We start from the raw sequence: 17,190 nt of genomic DNA, 5'->3' as shown, positions 1-17,190 counted from the left end.
TGCAACAAAAAAGCCTAAAAAATTATTTTTGTTTAATTTTATGGGCAGGTACAATTTTAGCTAGATAGTAAAGATACATTTAATAAATATAATTTAAGAATTATAGATACATATACAGAAATTTATTCATAATTAAACACATTGATTATAAACAGCATTATTTTTCGTTTTGATCAACAGAAAGTAGAAACACATTAAATGTGAAATAAATACTCCTTTAAGATCGTCTCATAAAGTTTACAACAAAGTTACGTATTCCTTCTTTATCTGAAATAAAATATTATTTATCAATTGCAACAAAAAGACTAAAAATTAGATAATTGGTATAATAAATACAATAATAAGGCAAAATTTTTTTAATTTGCCATACCAAATATTTTCTTCTTCAGCATATTATAATGCATTTCCCTGCAAGTTTTTGAAAATGTTGCTCTATCCGGAAGACGTTCCGATGGATAATATTTCATTAGATATGACTTCAAAATTTCCGCTGTTTTGAACTGCGTAGCTTTGTCCGCTGGTACTTTAATTTTATTACCACTTTTGCTATTTTCATGTTTTAAATGAGATAAATATGCAATTTCTTTTTTTTTCTTTAATTCTACATTAGCTTTTGTTTCCAAGTGTCTTTTCATTTTATCTTTCATTGTTGATGAATCATCATTTATCACATTAATATTAGTAGTATCTGTGCTTTTTTTTCTAGTTGTTGTTTTATCAATTTTACTATCTAAAATCTTTTTGTCAATATTTTTATCGGATATATTAATGTTAATTGTATCGCTACGTTCATTATTTATAATTCTTTTCTTTATAACAGGTTCTATGCTATCTTCATGACATTCAATAATCTTGTAGTCTCTCTTTTTATTTTCACTTTTAATTTCATTTTTACTTTTAACATGCTCAACGGTATTGTCTATTTTCAATTCTGTTTTAGAAGTAACATCTGGCACTTCATCAATAGCCTTTTTCGATGACTGTGCTGATGCTAAAATTTGCTCATAAACGGTTTTACCTGTTTTTTTCACATTCTTATCTGTTTTGCTTTTGCGAGTTTTTGATTTAGAGGAACTTGTATTAGATTTCAACATATTGTGTTCATAAATTTTTCGCGCACAAACAAAACCACTTGAAAATTGCGTCTGTAATTTATCATTTTCTTCTGTATTTTTTCGTATACTGTTATTAAGAGATGATTCTTTAGATTGAGTCTTTTTATTTATATTTGATGTAGATTCTCGTAACCTTTCCTCATTTATAATCTCTAATGCAGTTTTAAAAGTGGTAGGAAAAGTTTTTTTATTATATTTATTCAACTGATGAGCATCTTCCGTAAATTCTGCTATTTCCATAAAATCTGTTATTTGTTCATTACTAGATATATCCATACTGTTAGAATTATTAAATTCCATATTATGGGATTCAGTTTCATTATAATTACGTATTGCTTCATACATGATATTATTATCAGTACATTTTCGTACCGATGAAATCTATATGAGTTAAGAAAACAAAAAAATATTTATATTTAAAAGAATATAATTTTATATGGTACAATTCAATTCTACACACAAGAAAACTGAATTCTAAGATAATTTACATATTTATGTAAGTATTTAAGTTTTTTATATTATCCACATACATAAAATTTTATAAAAGATAATATAGAAGATATTTATGAAAAATATCACATACCAATTTAGACATGTCAAATTTGTATTTATTTGGTACTTTGGTATTGGAAAATATTTTGTATTCTATATTATTAGCTATATCTTGTATAGTTTTCTCCTGAAGTTTATTAATTTCCGCATGTAAATGTTGATAATTTTCAAATAATGCCATTTTTAATTCATTGTAAAAATATTCTCGTGTCTTAAAATAATGAGGAAAAATAAGAATTATATAAAAATATTAATAATATTTCATATAGAGATGGTATCTTACTTGAACAGTTAAACCTTTTATCTTCTTATCTGTACTACTGGCTGCACGAACATGCGCTACTTTCGCGTCCTTAATATTCTGCCGTCTCACCTATATAAAACGAATAAAAAGTAAAAATGACAAAGCATGAAAAAAATTTTTTCACAAACTTACTTCATCTTCTTTAGATGTACCACGTCGAAGTGCAAACTGTTCCATAATAAGTTCTTTTCTTTCTCGTTTTTCAGCTGCTATTAATTTCTCCCTTGATTCTTGTGGTTCATCAAAATCCCTATTATTAATATTAAATTATAAACACAATAAAAATATATCCGTTGTAAATAAATTGTTCAACTAATTTTTCACATACATACATTTCATCATCACTCTGATTCATTTGCATTACACTACCCATATTACTCCGGGATCTTTTAGATCTAATCTGACACATTTCGAATTGAGCAATTCTTGCTAGTACCTCATCTTTAGTTTTACAAATATCGCATCTATTCTTGCAAGGCGGTGGAGAATCTCCGAAATATTTAGAGAATACTCCATGTCGACATCTATATACAGCAATGAATAAATATAAGTTATATTATTATATATCAATACAATTAAAATATCAGGCAACTTCTGAGGCATTCAAAATACGAAATTCTATAATTTAACTTTAATATAATTATTTTTTATAATTCAAAAACACGAAATAATCAAAATAATGAAACATAATCAAAATCTCTGGATAAATGCATTTTTCTATTCTTAATTATTATAATTTAATTTTTTTGTAAAAAATAAAAATCATACTTCGCTTCCAAGCAATATGCGACGCTTTTCTCAAAATTTTGCCACTTATTTTTCACAAGTTCCGAATTCTTATGGGCGATTTCCTCTTTGATAAGAAATGAAATAGGTCCATATTCTTCATTACTGAAGTAAATCCTGCAGAACGCTTGATTGCCATCTCTGCCAGCTCTTCCTGATTCTTGATAATATGCTGCAATATTCTGAGGTATTGTCCAATGAACCACAAATCTATGTATATTCATATAATATTCATATAATAAACATAGTTTTATTTTCCTTGATATAATATTGCTTTCCGAAAATGACAAAACTACCTAACAGATCCCTTGTCAACGCCCATCCCGAAACTACATGTTGCCGCGATGACTGGTACTTCACCTGACGTCCACTTATTTTGTACTTCGTTACGTTCCTGAGTTTTCAAGCCTATTTAAAATATCTTCATCATTTCTTTTGCAAGTTGATAAATCAGTATACTATAAAAAATTTCGTACTTCCGTGATACGCAAGTGTGGTAATACCAGCAAGAGTCAATTTATGTGCAACAACTTCAGTTGCTTCCTTTTTTCTACAATAAATGATACCACAATTTCTTTTGTGCTAAAAAAATATTATAAAAAAATCCACAATATTATTTCAAACAGTTCACAGAATATTACATGATCTAGATCTCACCATAGGAATAGAATTATCTGTGGGACCAAATGCATCCAAAATAAAATTTTTTAGATGCATAAATGGTTTATCTAATACATCTTGAAACCATACGTCATAATATAAGTTAGAACGAAATACTGGCTGAGAAAATATCTTTGCATCTTTAATGTACAAGCTTTGAAGAATATCATTCTTTACCTGCCATACAATATTCAACATGTTATTATAATATAATAATCCTCAAAATTTTAAATATTAATATTTTTTAGATGCCTGTTTCGCAGCAGTCGCCGTTAATGCAATCATAGGTATTTTGGGACATAATTTTTTGAATATTCCCAATTGTCTATAGGTTGGCCTAAAATCATGACCCCACTCGCTCAAACAATGAGCTTCGTCAATAACGAAATAAGAGAGTGTTTTTTTCTTCTGCATTTGAGTTATTGTTTCCTAAACATTAAATTATATACATATACATATATATGTGTATGTATGTATGCATGTATATATATATATATATATATATATATATATATATATATATATATATACACATATATCACAATAAAATTAAAAAATTAAACATTTTAGATCAATATCTTGAAATAATTATTTTTCCAAATAGCCTTCAAAATATCTTAATATTATGTTTTAACCGCTAGACATGTAGAGATAACGAAATGACTGTTCCTTATAACTGAATTAATTATTTAAAATAAAATAAACATATTTAAAGCTTGATGAAAGCAAATAATTTTAGTGCAATTCAATACAGCTGGATAAAGAACAAGCCTAAAGACATGAAAAATAAAAATAAATACACACAAGTTCTCCTAAGCTTACGAAAGAATAGAAAATTATTAATTTACGAAAGAATAGATTAGAAAATACCTGAAAATGTTGTTGCGCTCCCATTTCAGGAGTGACATATAATAATTTTATCTTAGGTGCGTCTGATAGTAAATCCTTCATAATAGTACCCCTCTCTTTGCTGGAAGTGGTCGAATTCAAAGAACAGGCATTTATTTTCTTGCTCAACAAGAAGTCTATTTGATTCTGTAAAAATTAAATCAATATTCAGGACTCAACAGGCATGATTATTAGACACTAATTAAATATATTACTCAGTGATTAAGTATATTAGATATTGATTAAGAATCTTATTTTAAAATCTTTCTTTTTTTGTCAATCATAATTACTATTTTCCCAGGTTCTGAACAAATTTCCTTTGATAGAAATAATCTGTAGCTAATTTGAATTTTAATGATCCCTTTGTTTAGAATTAAATAATAGTATAGAAATGGCAATTTTGCTGTTTCGTCTAGTTTGAAGAAAAAAAATCTTCAATGGATTTTATTTTTGTAACAAAATATGTTAACAAAATATTAAATATGCTAAATGAAAAAAACTATTGTACCTAACACATTCTCTATTGTTTTTCTAGTTTTTCTAAAAAACTAACTTTCAGAATCATATTACAAAAAGATGTATGTTTAGAGGATAAATAGAAGACAAATAGAAAATAGATGATAGAAAAAATACCTTCATCAGGGCCAAGAGGGGTGAAAAGACAATTGCGACTTTCTTTTCCATCATTATTGCTGGTAATTGAAAACAGAGAGATTTCCCGGAACCCGTCGGCATGCATACAAATACATCTTGCTTTCCTAAAATCGTTAACATTTCATAAATTTACTTTCCAAAATATCCGCTGATGAAAAAAGAAAAAATAATAATAACAGCTGTCTGAAAGATATTATAAACAAAAATAACAATAATCCAACGGACAGATTAGTATAATGATTAGTATATATCGGAGAAAAGAAAAAAATACTTTTGTGAATGGTAGTAGTGGCCTGTTTCTGAATGTCGTTTTTAAAATCCTCATAGCCGAACTTCGATTTCAAGACACTTTGCAACATCGTCACTAATCACCACGACAATTTAGGCTCCCTTCTAAAAAATCAGAAAAATCAGCAAAACACCGTACCGAACGTCCGCTAATCTTACGATTGATTTATGTATTCGATAAGCGTGAATATGTATGTTCGCTGAAACCACGCGCCACATGACACGCATCAAGTATCGTTCGAAGTCAGATTAGGTTAGCTTATTTTATTAGGTACCGACGAGATATTATTAAAGACCGACAACTGTAGTAAATTTTCGAGACCACCAAAGGGAATAATTGAAGAACGTTGATATTATCACCGACGAGATACTATTAAAGACCGACAATCTTAGTGTCGGTTCACAATAAGTATTTAATCTTTAAGCCGTAAGAAATTGACCAATTGTAGTCGAGTATTTTTTTCATATTCGATTATAATTGGTCAATTTCTTACTTCTTAAAGCTTAAATCACCTATTGTGGACCGACACTAATGCATAACGCATAAGAAAATGAACCAGTTAGTGGTCACGAAAATTTATCCACGGTTGCTTTGGCTGCGTTCCGATATTCACTGCCAGTACTGAAAATATATAGTTCAGATCACGTATATTATAGATTTTCAGTACTTAGAGTGAATATCGGAACGCAGCCTTTGTCTCCGTGGACATAGCTTCAAAGAATATGTTTTCTGCACATAGAGGCACTGGTGGACTGGTACTAGCTAAAATATGAGTGACAGCTCTTAGATTTTTCTATGGCATGGCCACTCTCAGCAAAAGTTTTTCCTCGCTGATGCGGAAATTTAACGTGGGGGAGCAATAGAGAGCAGTAGAAAAAATGGCGGCGCTTATAAAGGCCGTGCAAGCCACTAAAAGTATGAACGGCATAACAAAACTTTTTACGAATCTATCTTTGACACCAAGTGTTATCGCTCCTCCCAAACATGCATTTCTTCGTAGGTTCGTATCTTAGCCTTCTCGAGTTATACTTTATGTTACTTCGTTCAGTCCGCCGGTATTCCTGATCTGCAATGTAATTTCCTATTAACTCAGAAAAATCATAAAGGTATTTTCATAGAAGTATTTATTCCTTTTTCGCGTTGTTTGTAATCTTTGTCGTTTGACACGCACAAGAATTGATCATACGTTATCATCTCATTCTTCGGCACGTTAGTGCTGAACACGGCACTTGCCGACTGTGAATAGGATTTTAATATGGGACAAAAGAATTAAAACAAACGGACGCGTTTAGTACTAAATGTTACTTTAAATAACAGGTAAATATTGATAATTTTTTAAATGTATCTTTTTTTGTAAATTCAGAACACCAGCTTTACACTGTGCATTTGTGCATCTCACATCGGAACGCCGTGATTTGATGGAGTTCTTTGACGACCCAAAGAATTGGGGAAAAAATGAGGTGCGAGTTGGTCGATTCTGGAAGAAAGATGAATTGAGATTAAAAAGCAATTCGGATCTCCACAAATTATGGTAAAATTTGCCTATCCTAAGTTATTTTTACTTATTGATTTCCCTTAGGCATTTTACAGATTGATATATTTTTGAATGAATATAGGTTTGTATTATTGAAAGAACGTAACATGCTTATGACCATGGAAGAAGCATGTAAGGTTGCAAATCAAATTTTCCCAAATCCCGAACGTTTAGACAAGGTTCAAGATAGCATGAATAACTTGGAATCAGTTGTTCGTGAAAGAAATAGAGCATATCATTTGCTCGAAACTGGTGAGACAGGAGAACGTCCTGGAAAATTGACCTATAATTGTTTAGGTATAGGATAGATTACTATATATGTATATTTTTTTATATATTTAGAATTATATAAAAAAGTATGGAAAATTGTAAAAGAAATCTAAATATAAAAAGTAATATTAATTTTTTTATCTCTTTATAGGTTTAAGGTTTTATTATCGAATGCGTCAACATAGTATTCCAAAATTTGTGAACACACGATGGCATAAGACACACTTGTTTGGTTATGGCGGATATGCAACTCAGAAGTTTCTACGCTTGTACAGGGAGCAACTTTGGAATAAAAAACGCAAAGCAAGAACGTTCGTAACATTCATTTGCTTATTGCATATACATGCAGTATATCTCTCAATTTATTTTATTTCTATTAAAGAAAAGGAAGGAAAAAATTATCTTTATTTGTTTCAGACGTGAGAGAAATCGTGTTGCAATGTTAATGAGAAAATTCCCAAATATGGATCTCGAAGCTGTGAAAGAGGAGTTTCCAAATGTTGATATAGATAAAGTAAGAACTTCCAAAAGAGCAAGAGGTCATACTGTACCTGAATAAGGTGCAATTTCTGTTAATAGCAAATTATTGAATATCTGTTATATTTGTAAATGTAAGATACTCAATTGCTAATAGATAAGTTTACATATATAATGTTTTTTCTTAAATTATCTCTTTATTTTAGAGATCTAAGATTTATAATTTAATTAAATTATATTTCAAATTAATTATGTATATTATTTAATTACATAAAAGTGATCAGTTTGTATTAGATTATGGCTGCATTCCAATATTCACTGCTAATACTGAAAACCTATAATATATGTGACATGAACTACAATAATTTACATATTTTCACTATTGACAGTGAATATCAGAACGCAAACTATATATAAATATGAAAAATAATATTACTTTATATGATGATTAGAACTATATAATTAGAATAAAGATTCCATATTATTCAAGATTTTCAAGCCTTTTAAATTATATATGAAATGAAATACAATATAAAAAATATAGTATAAAGTAAAATGAATTAGAGAAGTATTTGCTGTTGTTGCTAGTGAAACTTATAGAATTATGAATTTCAATAGAATGTTTTTTAAAAACTTCTCAAAATAATATAAGAAATGAATGAAATAAATTATTCATCCAATTAAATTCTCTTGTACACTTTTATTAATTCTCTATTCATCATAATTTGCAGGTTGTGTATGGTGATACAAGACTTTTGTATGTGAAAAGTATACGGATGTAACATTTAAAACATGCTGCTGTAACTTGTAAAAAATTTAATTCCGCATACTTTTCACACAGCACTAACATACAAAACCGATTTCTTTTCCGCGCATTACTTTTTTAATTTACATAAATCTCACAGAAATCTCATGAACTTAACAACAGCTGACACTTATTACTAAACAGCATATCACAATCACGTACGGAGCTACATGAAGTAATGCAAAACTTAAGTATTTATTCACAAGAATATTCAGAATGCATTTGTTCATGTAGCTTTGGTAACACAAGATTATAACTTAAAAAAAATCATAACAAATATCTTATCCCAAAGATATTAACATAAGTATATGTGTTGTATTATTACATCACAAAGAAAACTCATTTTCATGTACAGATTTTCATAGCTATCTTAATTTTACACATATTATAAGCATATTTAAAACATATTAATTTTTCAAGTTTTACACAACATAAATTGTATGTAATTATTTTGGTAACATTTGTAACTTTAACTTGAATCATTTCGTAAAATGACAAACATTTAGAAAAATTAATATTATGTATAACGCAACAAAAATTAATACAAGCTATATTTGTAGATCTATATTTAATGAATTAAATTTAAAATTGTATTTATTAAATTAATAACTAGTATGTATAATACAATTATTATGCTTACAATTCATTTGTACACTTAAAAAATTAATATGGAGTAAAATTTTGGGACATATCACAAATACATGTGATATGTAAAAAGTCTTGATAGTAAAAAAGTAAAAGCGATTTATAATTATAAATAGTAATAGGAATGCTAAATGATATAATCTAATTTCAAAAGCGATTTTTATAAAGTATTATTTTTTGTCAAAGCTGCTTTATGTGATCTTGAATTTTATTAACTCGGATAAATATCTATTTTAATATCAATATATAGTGCGTATTAAAATGCATACTGGTTCGTCTCTTCAATATATGTGAATATATAGACATTTATATAGTAATCAATAATGTCTCAAGAGTTATTGTTATATTACATTCTCTGCGTCATCATAAATAGTAGCTTATTATGATGGCTTATGCTACAAGAAAGGTAATGCACCATTTTACGATTTTTCTAAATACAGTTATCTATATGTTTGAGGCAACTTATATCTTATATGCAAGATAATGTTTTATCTTTCATTAACCACAATACAGCGAGAATATTGCACATATATTTGCATCTTGAAATTAGAAATTTATCATATCATACCATAAATCAAATGTCGTATGTCCAAATAACATTCATGTTTCTACTTATAATATATAAGCCATAAAATAAGAATTATTCTAGTTCCAACTGACAGATGTATGGCACATTTTTAATTTGCAACAGAAGCAAAAAAATTTGTATTATATTGCATAACTTATCTTTGGCGTATGATGTATTAATGTTCAAATTTTCAGACGTAGTTACCTGGATATTCGGGTGTGTTATTACGAGAGTTCTGTTTTATGTTTTTTTTTTTATGGCAATATGATAAAATAATTTTTCAAATGACGGTGTATATATTGTCTAGTACTAGTACATTTTTCATTTACTCTAAAGCTGGTGGTAGCAAATATCGCCAAGCGTGTTCCAGATCCCTGCTGGCATCTGAGCAACGTCGTTGCAATTTATCCTCTGGTGAAAGCGTTGCCATAGGAAACTCGCCCTATAATAATCAAGAGATTACATAATATAATAATATTACTATGTAATGACAATTGCAAAATATGTCCTACCAAGTTTGCATCCGTCCATAATGTTTCTAAAATCTCTTTAAAAGCACAGAGCTCGGTATGATTCGTAAAATATATGATCCAATCGCCGCTACTTTCGTGCACTTCTCGACACGCGAATTCCTGTAAAGGTACAATAATAAACTTCAATTGTAAACTCTATTTAGTAACGGAACATAAAGTTCTATATATTTTATACATTATATACAGTTGATGATTTACACCAAATATATGTTTACCAGTATACACCACGATTGCTGCACCAATGGTACTCTGAACGCTGCAAGGTCTTTAATGGAAGCGCAAGAGAGCGTTTGACCTCTCTGCGTGCCGGGATGAACTTCTTTCATCGCCACTAAGTGTTTTGTAGTCGTAACAAGGCTGCAAGGTAACGGCTCTGTCTTTTCCGCACTATCGAATAAGCCTGATGCGCTTTGAACAAAACTTTGTAGCCATTCAGAAGCTACATATTCATCCGGAGCAGCGAATTGATACGATTTGTTGGGTTTCAGTAGTATCTCGAAGGTGTGTGGCCGATGAGAATTGGGAATTCTTCTACATCCTTGGCATAAACCACCTTTCAATGGTATAGCGCGCTTGGGAAGTCGCTGATTCGAATCCGTAAACATATAAACTACTCCGCCTTTCAGAACGAAATAGCCAGCCTCCCAAGGATTCGTGGGCGCGTTTGGATGCAAATGTTGATACGTATGCGGTCGGAACATTAAATCACCCTCTTTCATTGGCCCACAGGGTGTACTAGGTGGCGACATATGTTCATCTTCCATATAAATAAGGCTGTAATGTTCAATTTTCTCATCCTACAAAGGCAATGGAAAAATGAATAATATATAGATATACAGATAACAATATACAAACATATAATAATATATAGTATATATATATATATATATATATATATATATAGTAATAAATAGTAATTATTATTATCCCACAATTTTTAAAAATGATTTACGTACGGGATGCACAGCTGTATCAGTAAGAATTGAATTTCTTAGAATATGCATATCTTCATAATTCAATTCTTTAACAGCAGGAAGCCTCGGTTTGGTTGGTGATCGTCTCATGGCCATTTCTAAATGGCCAATTAATTCTGAGGTAGTTTGCGAGCTGCCAGTAGAGAATAGATATTGCATTTCACAGTCGGCGTTGGAAATTAAAATACTTTGTGCATTTGGACCGATCTGCATATACAAAAAACAAATTAGCAAAGTATATGCACAGTATAAGTCAAGAAAAAAAAAATATAATTAAATCTTTTTTACCATAATAACATCTAGTTCATTATAAGGAATAACGAACTGATTACTATAAGAATGGTCCATCTTCGAGCCAGTTAAATACAGCGTCTTGTCCGTCAGTAGCGCGATCATCGGTTTACTCTCACCGTTTGTCATGTATGAACTTCGCACTTTGTATACTTTATATAGCTCCTCCGTTTTGTCACGGTAGATATGCCTCTTGAAAAGTTCACGCAGTTTTAGACTTACTTTCTCGCCGCTGAACTCTTGTTTCTCAGCAGCCACATTCTCTTGAATCTCCTTGTCGAGATTGTCATTAAAATCTTTGAAAGAATCATAGCTCATCTTGATTCCTTTGATGTACAAGGTATTCGCTTTCGGTGGTTTTTTGTTCTTCTTGATTTCGAATTTCCTCTCGGTAATCGATTTTAGAAATCTACTCAGCAATGATGTCTTTAATGGTGCCTGGCGTAAAGGCGGCGCCAAGAGCTTATTACTACTCTCACCTGTCAGTATCGCTGTCATATTGCGCTTCTTCGACGGTGAGACTAAGTGTCGACTACTTTTACGTTCTTCTAATTCAGATGTTGTTACGCTATCTGCATCCGACCAATCGTTCGAATTAGGATACTTTTTCAGATTCATTGATTGCGGCATCTCTACCTTGGACGGTGGATCTTCGACTATATTACCGCACGCCTTTTCAACGATATAGGCTTCTTGAGCCTCATTTTCTTCCAATTCTATTTCCATTTTAGGCCTCAAATTCTTACCCGGATCCTCTTGACCTTCTGGTGCCCCACGCTCTGACAATGATAAATCGCAATTGCACCTGCAATTGCGCTGACATGGCATATCAATACACATCTTCGATGACTTATCACTTTCGTCACCATCAAACGCACTCGACGATGACGAGAATGAATAACAGTCCGAGTGAACGTTCCTGCCGGCATTCACATTCTTCTGCACATACGGCGAGTCTCCGTGTGCACACCAACTGTACCTGCCTTTCTGAGCATCCCTCTTTAAAACAGAACTAGGTACCAAGAAACTCATAGAAAAATCAGCATAAATCTCGTCATCTTCCAATTTCATCGTTTTCAGTATATCTTCGTGAAAACTGACTCGTTTCTTGCTTTCGCCCCGCTTCTTTTTACGTTGCCTACGTTGTACTATGGCCTCTGAACTGGAGGAAGATAGAATGCTGGTATCGCTCATATTAATGGTATTCAAAATGCCGTAAGGTGCATCCATGTTGTCACAATCGGAAATTGTCATGCTCAGCTCCAATAGATTCGTATCATTATTGATTACATAAGAATTACGAGGATCTATATTTTTCTTAAAGCTATAGGCGGGACTATCGCTATAGTAAGTGCTTCTCTTATTAAAATCTTTTACCCCATTATCGATTTTGTTCGTTTTATCCAGTTTCGTTTCATCCAGACTCTTGCTATAGAAATCATAATCTTTAAGAGTCTCCAAACTGGAGCAATTCATTTCATTATCGTCCAGTTTTCGCGTTATATTTTGGTTAACTATGTCATTTTTCGTCATCATAACAGTCTGAAATTTAGTAATCGGTGATTGTGTTGGCGTCTTGCCATCTTCGCTCGAGTCACTGGATCCGAAATTCTTATTGTCCTCCATGCGATTGTTGATAATCGTTTTATACCTATTATTTCGATATTTAAGAATATCATCCATTGGATAGTCCTCCTGTTGAAATTTATATGTTCTAATATCCAATTCATTTTAACAGATATGGAGACTTTTTAAATCCAATATATATCTTACCTCTTTATAGCTGCTTCCATCAGTCTCATTTGCAATATCCATGTCGCTATCGAACGCAACGCCACTGTCTCCTGGAGAAGCTAGGCTCGATGAAACGCTAGAAGACCTTAGATGTAAGATTGTTCCCGACGGATTTACACTCATAGGCCTCTGTGGCATGTAGTTGCAAATATCCAAATATGTAACATCCTAGATATTAGTTTTTAAAATGGCATTAGTTTTATTAATTGATATGTCATAAAGTTATCAACTGCATATCAATCTAGCAACTTCAGATAATTCTGTGTAAATATCTTTTTTTTTCAAAATGTTTCCAGAAATTTTCCATGAATAAGCAAATCAAGCGATATATAGTCCGTACGAAATAAAGTGTGTATTCGTAAATAAAATGATAACCCCCTGCTCTTTACAACTTTATATAAAACAATCTATCAAATAGCATATGCATGTGTGGCTCTTGTTATGTGATTGATGTTATTCATTAGCGTGATAAGTGTAACCAGGGGGTGATATTGATATCTGCATAGGGATATATAGAATAAAAATTATGCATGCTGAATGTTAAACAGAGAAAGAGAGAGAAAGTTGATTCGGTTCTGCATAAAAGTGCTACTGCTTGCTAAACATTTCGTAAACTATTTATAAGTTGTTATTTATCACGTTGATTTAACATACCAATTGCAATGTGAAGGACACGTTTTCCAGACCGGCAAGAAGATTAACCAATTGATTGGTCTTATCAGCATCTCTAACGAGTGCATGTGGAAAGTACTGTTTCTTTAACGTCTTCGTGTCGCGCAGTAAACAGGCCAGATAACTCTCAAAACTGCCTTCGCTCAGGGTGTGATAGAGCCATGCTCGACCTGTACAACACGAACAATAATCCGAGAAAATTAATGAGAAAAATATTGAAATATATAAATGTTTAGATGTAGTTTTAGGTGCACATTCAAATAAACATGCTTGAAATTTCAAAATTCAATATAAAAATTTTTCAATAATCTTGAAATTAAAGCATTACAATATATTTAATTACAAAATGAAGTAACATGAGATTTAATTATAATGAGACATGAATTACTGCCTTTACTTTTACTCTTTAACAATTTTGTGATAAGATAAAATTATGATCGTTATATCTGTTAAAATGATATCGATCAAATGAGGATGAGATGACAACAGATACAGGTGTCAGACTGAACATGTTCTTTCTATGCATCGAAGTGTACCTTTTCCGATGGAAGTTAATACACTTTGCAGTGCATGAATGACCACTACTGTGTCCTGATGGCTAAGTTCTCTAGCAGTGCCCCAATATCCATGTCTTTCTATACGTAACCCATGACGCAATGCACGATCCAGCCAATAAACCAACCAGGAATCACCATCCAAAACCACAGTACCATAGAGACTTTGGGCATAGACCTACATCAAAACATACATGTATTATTTTCATCGATACGTAATTAAAGTCCAGCACAAAATAAAAATACATTACACAAAAGTACAAAAAAATATAAAAATATATAACGTATTGATAAATTTTAAAATCTGAATATTTTTAATACATATGTAAAACATAAGAGCGCACAGAAGATCTCTTTTTCTAAATATAAAGTAGACTATTCATAATAAGAGCGAAAGGTTATTTACACGAAATGTGGGATATGTTTTTACATCATGCTTTTACTTTCAAGCAAGCACGTTCACTTTTAGCCAACGCCATCCGTCTCACTTTTACGAGTGAGATCTTAGAAGTGACCCAAAACCGCGAAGTCAATTTTAGATCTGTCCATTTTCAGTGAGAGACTTTCCGCGCTGAACAACGCGAGAAGAATAAGATAAGCGCGCGATCAATAATCGCGGAGTGAAAAGGAGACAGGACAAAAGAAAGCCGAGGTATAGAAAGGACAGAAGCTTTTATCAGCTGTTCCGTACAACGCACATCCGCGCGGCTGTCAATGAAATGTCAGCGCGGCTAGTCAGCCTCAGGTAAAGTGACTCACTCCGCGATAGCGTTCGCGGATCTCGTCGTTTACATGCGAGGCTCGCCGTGCGCTTCTTCCTCAGCGTGAAATTTCGCGTTGTTTAAAGGTACAGAGGACGATGCGACATCGAGAGGCCGCGGAGCGCGCACACGTTCCGATCGAGCGCCCGTCTCTATTATGTGCGTATGTGTGCGAGCGTTCGATTTGGAGCCGCGTTGCGTCGCGATTAAGCCGCGAGCAGGTCGCACGACGTCACAACGTCACGCATATATATATATATATATATATATGCACATTTCCTCCGATTCTCCTCGTGCGAAAGGGGCGCGAATTAGACACGAATTAAACTCCGTATTCGTTTCAGTTTGCGCCTATTTTATTAACCTTAATCTTTCACGTTATTTTATTAAATTTTATTTGGACTCCAGACTTTTTTTTCGTTGACAGATTCTCTTTCGTCTTGTTTCGTCGCATTCATTTCCTAACTCATAAAAACTCATTCGCTGTTTCTAGTAAATTTTTAATCGAATATTGGAATATTGTTTAGATTTAATGAGCTTTGAAACGTATCAAATAAAAAAATCACGTTACGGGAATACAACGGCAATATAAGTATAAGTCAAGTAAATGACATTGCACAAGACTGAGATTGCAGGTCACCTTTACACCGCTCGCGATTTTGAAATCCCGATTTGCAGGTTCAGAGGTTCGGAGAGCAGCAACTGATACACAATTATCGACAAAAAGTTTCGAGGTAAAATAATCTCTACGTTTATCTTGGCGACAACGGAAACGCGACGATTGGCACGATTGGCCAAAAACGAGAGCCGGTGCTACATCGGTGAGTTCGGACTTGAACCTATGAACGTCGTAGTCCAAAAACGTTCCCTATTAGTTATTACCCCACGACCACGAGACCGCAATTGACAACTGACGTAAGACATGCTTCTCGTTAATTGATAAAGCATTCGAGAGTTTAGTCTCGCCGAGATTGCAACAATCTCCCATTCTCTGTACAATTCTTTTCGAAAGTGTACGTAAGTGTGTCCGATACGCAGCGCAACTTGGGATTCGTAAACTACGTCGGTTTCAGAATCATCCTTAGATGCGAGACATATCCATGCTTTCTAGAGACCGAGGGAAAGGAGATACTACGCGCAAAACCTACGGGGGGAATATAATGTGTGGTAAACATTGCGGAAAGAGGGTAGGGCCTCTTGGCGATCGCTCGCTCACCAATTTGACAGCCTTCGTCAGTTCCTGCAAGATCCTGCCCTTGGAGAGGACCTTGTCGGTGCAGAGATCCATGTCTTCGCGGCTCGACGGCATCGCGCCGCCACGTGCGCTTACATGATCGGCGTCGCGCCGACGTAAGAACGGCTCTCCCGTACCGCGATGGACGGTGCCGAGGATTTTACGGAGCAGGCCGGGCCAAGCGGCGGCACCCACGACGCGGTCGTTGCCGATGTCGCACGGTTGCGGCGTCGCGCTGCCGTCGTCGATCCCGTTGCCGGACGCGCTCATTGATTTTACCGAGGCGCAGGTCACCCGCGATTTTCAAGCCGCGACTGGCGACACGATCAGACGCGCCCGGCGTCTTTATGCCGGCGTTCTTCCTCCACTTCTTCCGCACAAACTTCGTCCAGCCGCTATCTAGAGACAGATGACGGGAACACCGACTCTCACTCCATCCTGCTCGCCTGCTCCGTCTTGTTTGTTACTTTGTATTTTGTAAATACAATTGTCAAAAGGTTATCACGCCAAAACAGACAGGACTCTCCCCCCCCCCCCTACGTTTGGTCGAAAAAGATTAAAGATGGGATTTTTTTTATGTAAAGCGGATTCCAAAATCCAGAATATGTTCAAGATGCCCTGAGGAGTGTTTTTAAGCACATTCGGGATGATCTCAGAAATGTTTTGTATTTATGTATAGATTACTTAGATCCGTGACTCTAATCATTGGGTTTCACTCACGTGATCACTTTCTATGTTTACATGATAACTCTGTTTTCTGATAGTAAAAAATTATACTTGAATATTGATTTTATATTCCTAACAAATTTCGTGGGACTTTCACTGGTATC

The 17,190-nt window shown here is 33.2% G+C and overlaps 3 protein-coding genes across 5 annotated transcripts; 1 reads left to right on the top strand and 2 right to left on the bottom strand.

Moving 5' to 3' along the window:
* Positions 1-74: 74 nt before the first annotated feature.
* On the bottom strand, positions 75-5,624 carry LOC105423195 (ATP-dependent DNA helicase Q5). Of its 2 annotated transcripts, XM_011632864.3 has the most exons (14): positions 5,231-5,623; positions 4,939-5,063; positions 4,288-4,452; positions 3,670-3,846; positions 3,415-3,594; positions 3,234-3,339; positions 3,054-3,165; positions 2,740-2,967; positions 2,304-2,495; positions 2,104-2,221; positions 1,951-2,040; positions 1,699-1,878; positions 371-1,496; positions 75-267 (listed from the first exon to the last, which is right to left on the bottom strand). In XM_011632864.3, exons 1-14 carry the CDS (start codon positions 5,316-5,318, stop codon positions 218-220), a joined length of 2,937 nt encoding a protein of 978 aa, XP_011631166.3. In that variant the 5' UTR covers positions 5,319-5,623; the 3' UTR covers positions 75-217. The 2 variants fall into 2 exon arrangements, with proteins under 2 accessions (XP_011631166.3, XP_088930696.1); XM_089074570.1 differs by lacking the exon at positions 1,699-1,878 and having other exon boundaries at positions 5,231-5,624.
* Positions 5,625-5,938: 314 nt separating this feature from the next.
* mRpL47 (mitochondrial ribosomal protein L47) lies at positions 5,939-8,214 on the top strand. The gene is made up of 5 exons (XM_011632865.3): positions 5,939-6,248; positions 6,612-6,779; positions 6,865-7,079; positions 7,204-7,363; positions 7,470-8,214. Exons 1-5 carry the CDS (start codon positions 6,127-6,129, stop codon positions 7,609-7,611), a joined length of 807 nt encoding a protein of 268 aa, XP_011631167.2. The 5' UTR covers positions 5,939-6,126; the 3' UTR covers positions 7,612-8,214.
* prd1 (pleckstrin homology domain-containing protein pruning defect 1) lies at positions 8,210-16,645 on the bottom strand. 2 transcript variants are annotated; one of them, XM_089074569.1, is made up of 9 exons: positions 16,343-16,645; positions 14,348-14,543; positions 13,794-13,981; positions 13,119-13,307; positions 11,343-13,040; positions 11,037-11,261; positions 10,279-10,877; positions 10,060-10,179; positions 8,210-9,989 (listed from the first exon to the last, which is right to left on the bottom strand). In XM_089074569.1, the coding sequence occupies exons 1-8, from the start codon at positions 16,628-16,630 to the stop codon at positions 10,086-10,088; spliced, it is 3,477 nt and encodes a 1,158-aa protein (XP_088930695.1). In that variant the 5' UTR covers positions 16,631-16,645; the 3' UTR covers positions 8,210-9,989; positions 10,060-10,085. The 2 variants fall into 2 exon arrangements, with proteins under 2 accessions (XP_088930695.1, XP_011631168.2); XM_011632866.3 differs by having other exon boundaries at positions 10,296-10,877.
* Between the last annotated feature and the right edge of the window lie 545 nt (positions 16,646-17,190).

This window comes from Pogonomyrmex barbatus, unplaced genomic scaffold, assembly GCF_055798465.1.
Source record: "Pogonomyrmex barbatus isolate J1 unplaced genomic scaffold, ASM5579846v1 scaffold17, whole genome shotgun sequence".
NCBI lineage: Eukaryota > Metazoa > Arthropoda > Insecta > Hymenoptera > Formicidae > Pogonomyrmex > Pogonomyrmex barbatus.
This window is presented reverse-complemented; position numbering and strand designations above follow the sequence as displayed.

What these genes read in the sequence shown, in the direction of transcription:
- LOC105423195 (XM_011632864.3), bottom strand. Translation starts at nt 5,318, where the DNA reads ATGTTGCAAAGTGTCTTGAAATCGAAGTTCGGCTATGAGGATTTTAAA. An exon ending in CACTACTACCATTCACAAAA is followed by an intron (nt 5,064 to 5,230) that starts GTATTTTTTTCT and finishes TAACGATTTTAG; the next exon opens with GAAAGCAAGATGTATTTGTA. An exon ending in GTTGACAAGGGATCTGTTAG is followed by an intron (nt 2,968 to 3,053) that starts GTAGTTTTGTCA and finishes GAATATACATAG; the next exon opens with ATTTGTGGTTCATTGGACAA.
- prd1 (XM_011632866.3), bottom strand. Translation starts at nt 16,630, where the DNA reads ATGAGCGCGTCCGGCAACGGGATCGACGACGGCAGCGCGACGCCGCAA. An exon ending in ATGGAAGCAGCTATAAAGAG is followed by an intron (nt 13,041 to 13,118) that starts GTAAGATATATA and finishes AAATTTCAACAG; the next exon opens with GAGGACTATCCAATGGATGA. An exon ending in TATGGACGGATGCAAACTTG is followed by an intron (nt 9,990 to 10,059) that starts GTAGGACATATT and finishes TGATTATTATAG; the next exon opens with GGCGAGTTTCCTATGGCAAC.
- mRpL47 (XM_011632865.3), top strand. Translation starts at nt 6,127, where the DNA reads ATGGCGGCGCTTATAAAGGCCGTGCAAGCCACTAAAAGTATGAACGGC. An exon ending in AAACATGCATTTCTTCGTAG is followed by an intron (nt 6,249 to 6,611) that starts GTTCGTATCTTA and finishes TTGTAAATTCAG; the next exon opens with AACACCAGCTTTACACTGTG. An exon ending in ATTGACCTATAATTGTTTAG is followed by an intron (nt 7,080 to 7,203) that starts GTATAGGATAGA and finishes ATCTCTTTATAG; the next exon opens with GTTTAAGGTTTTATTATCGA.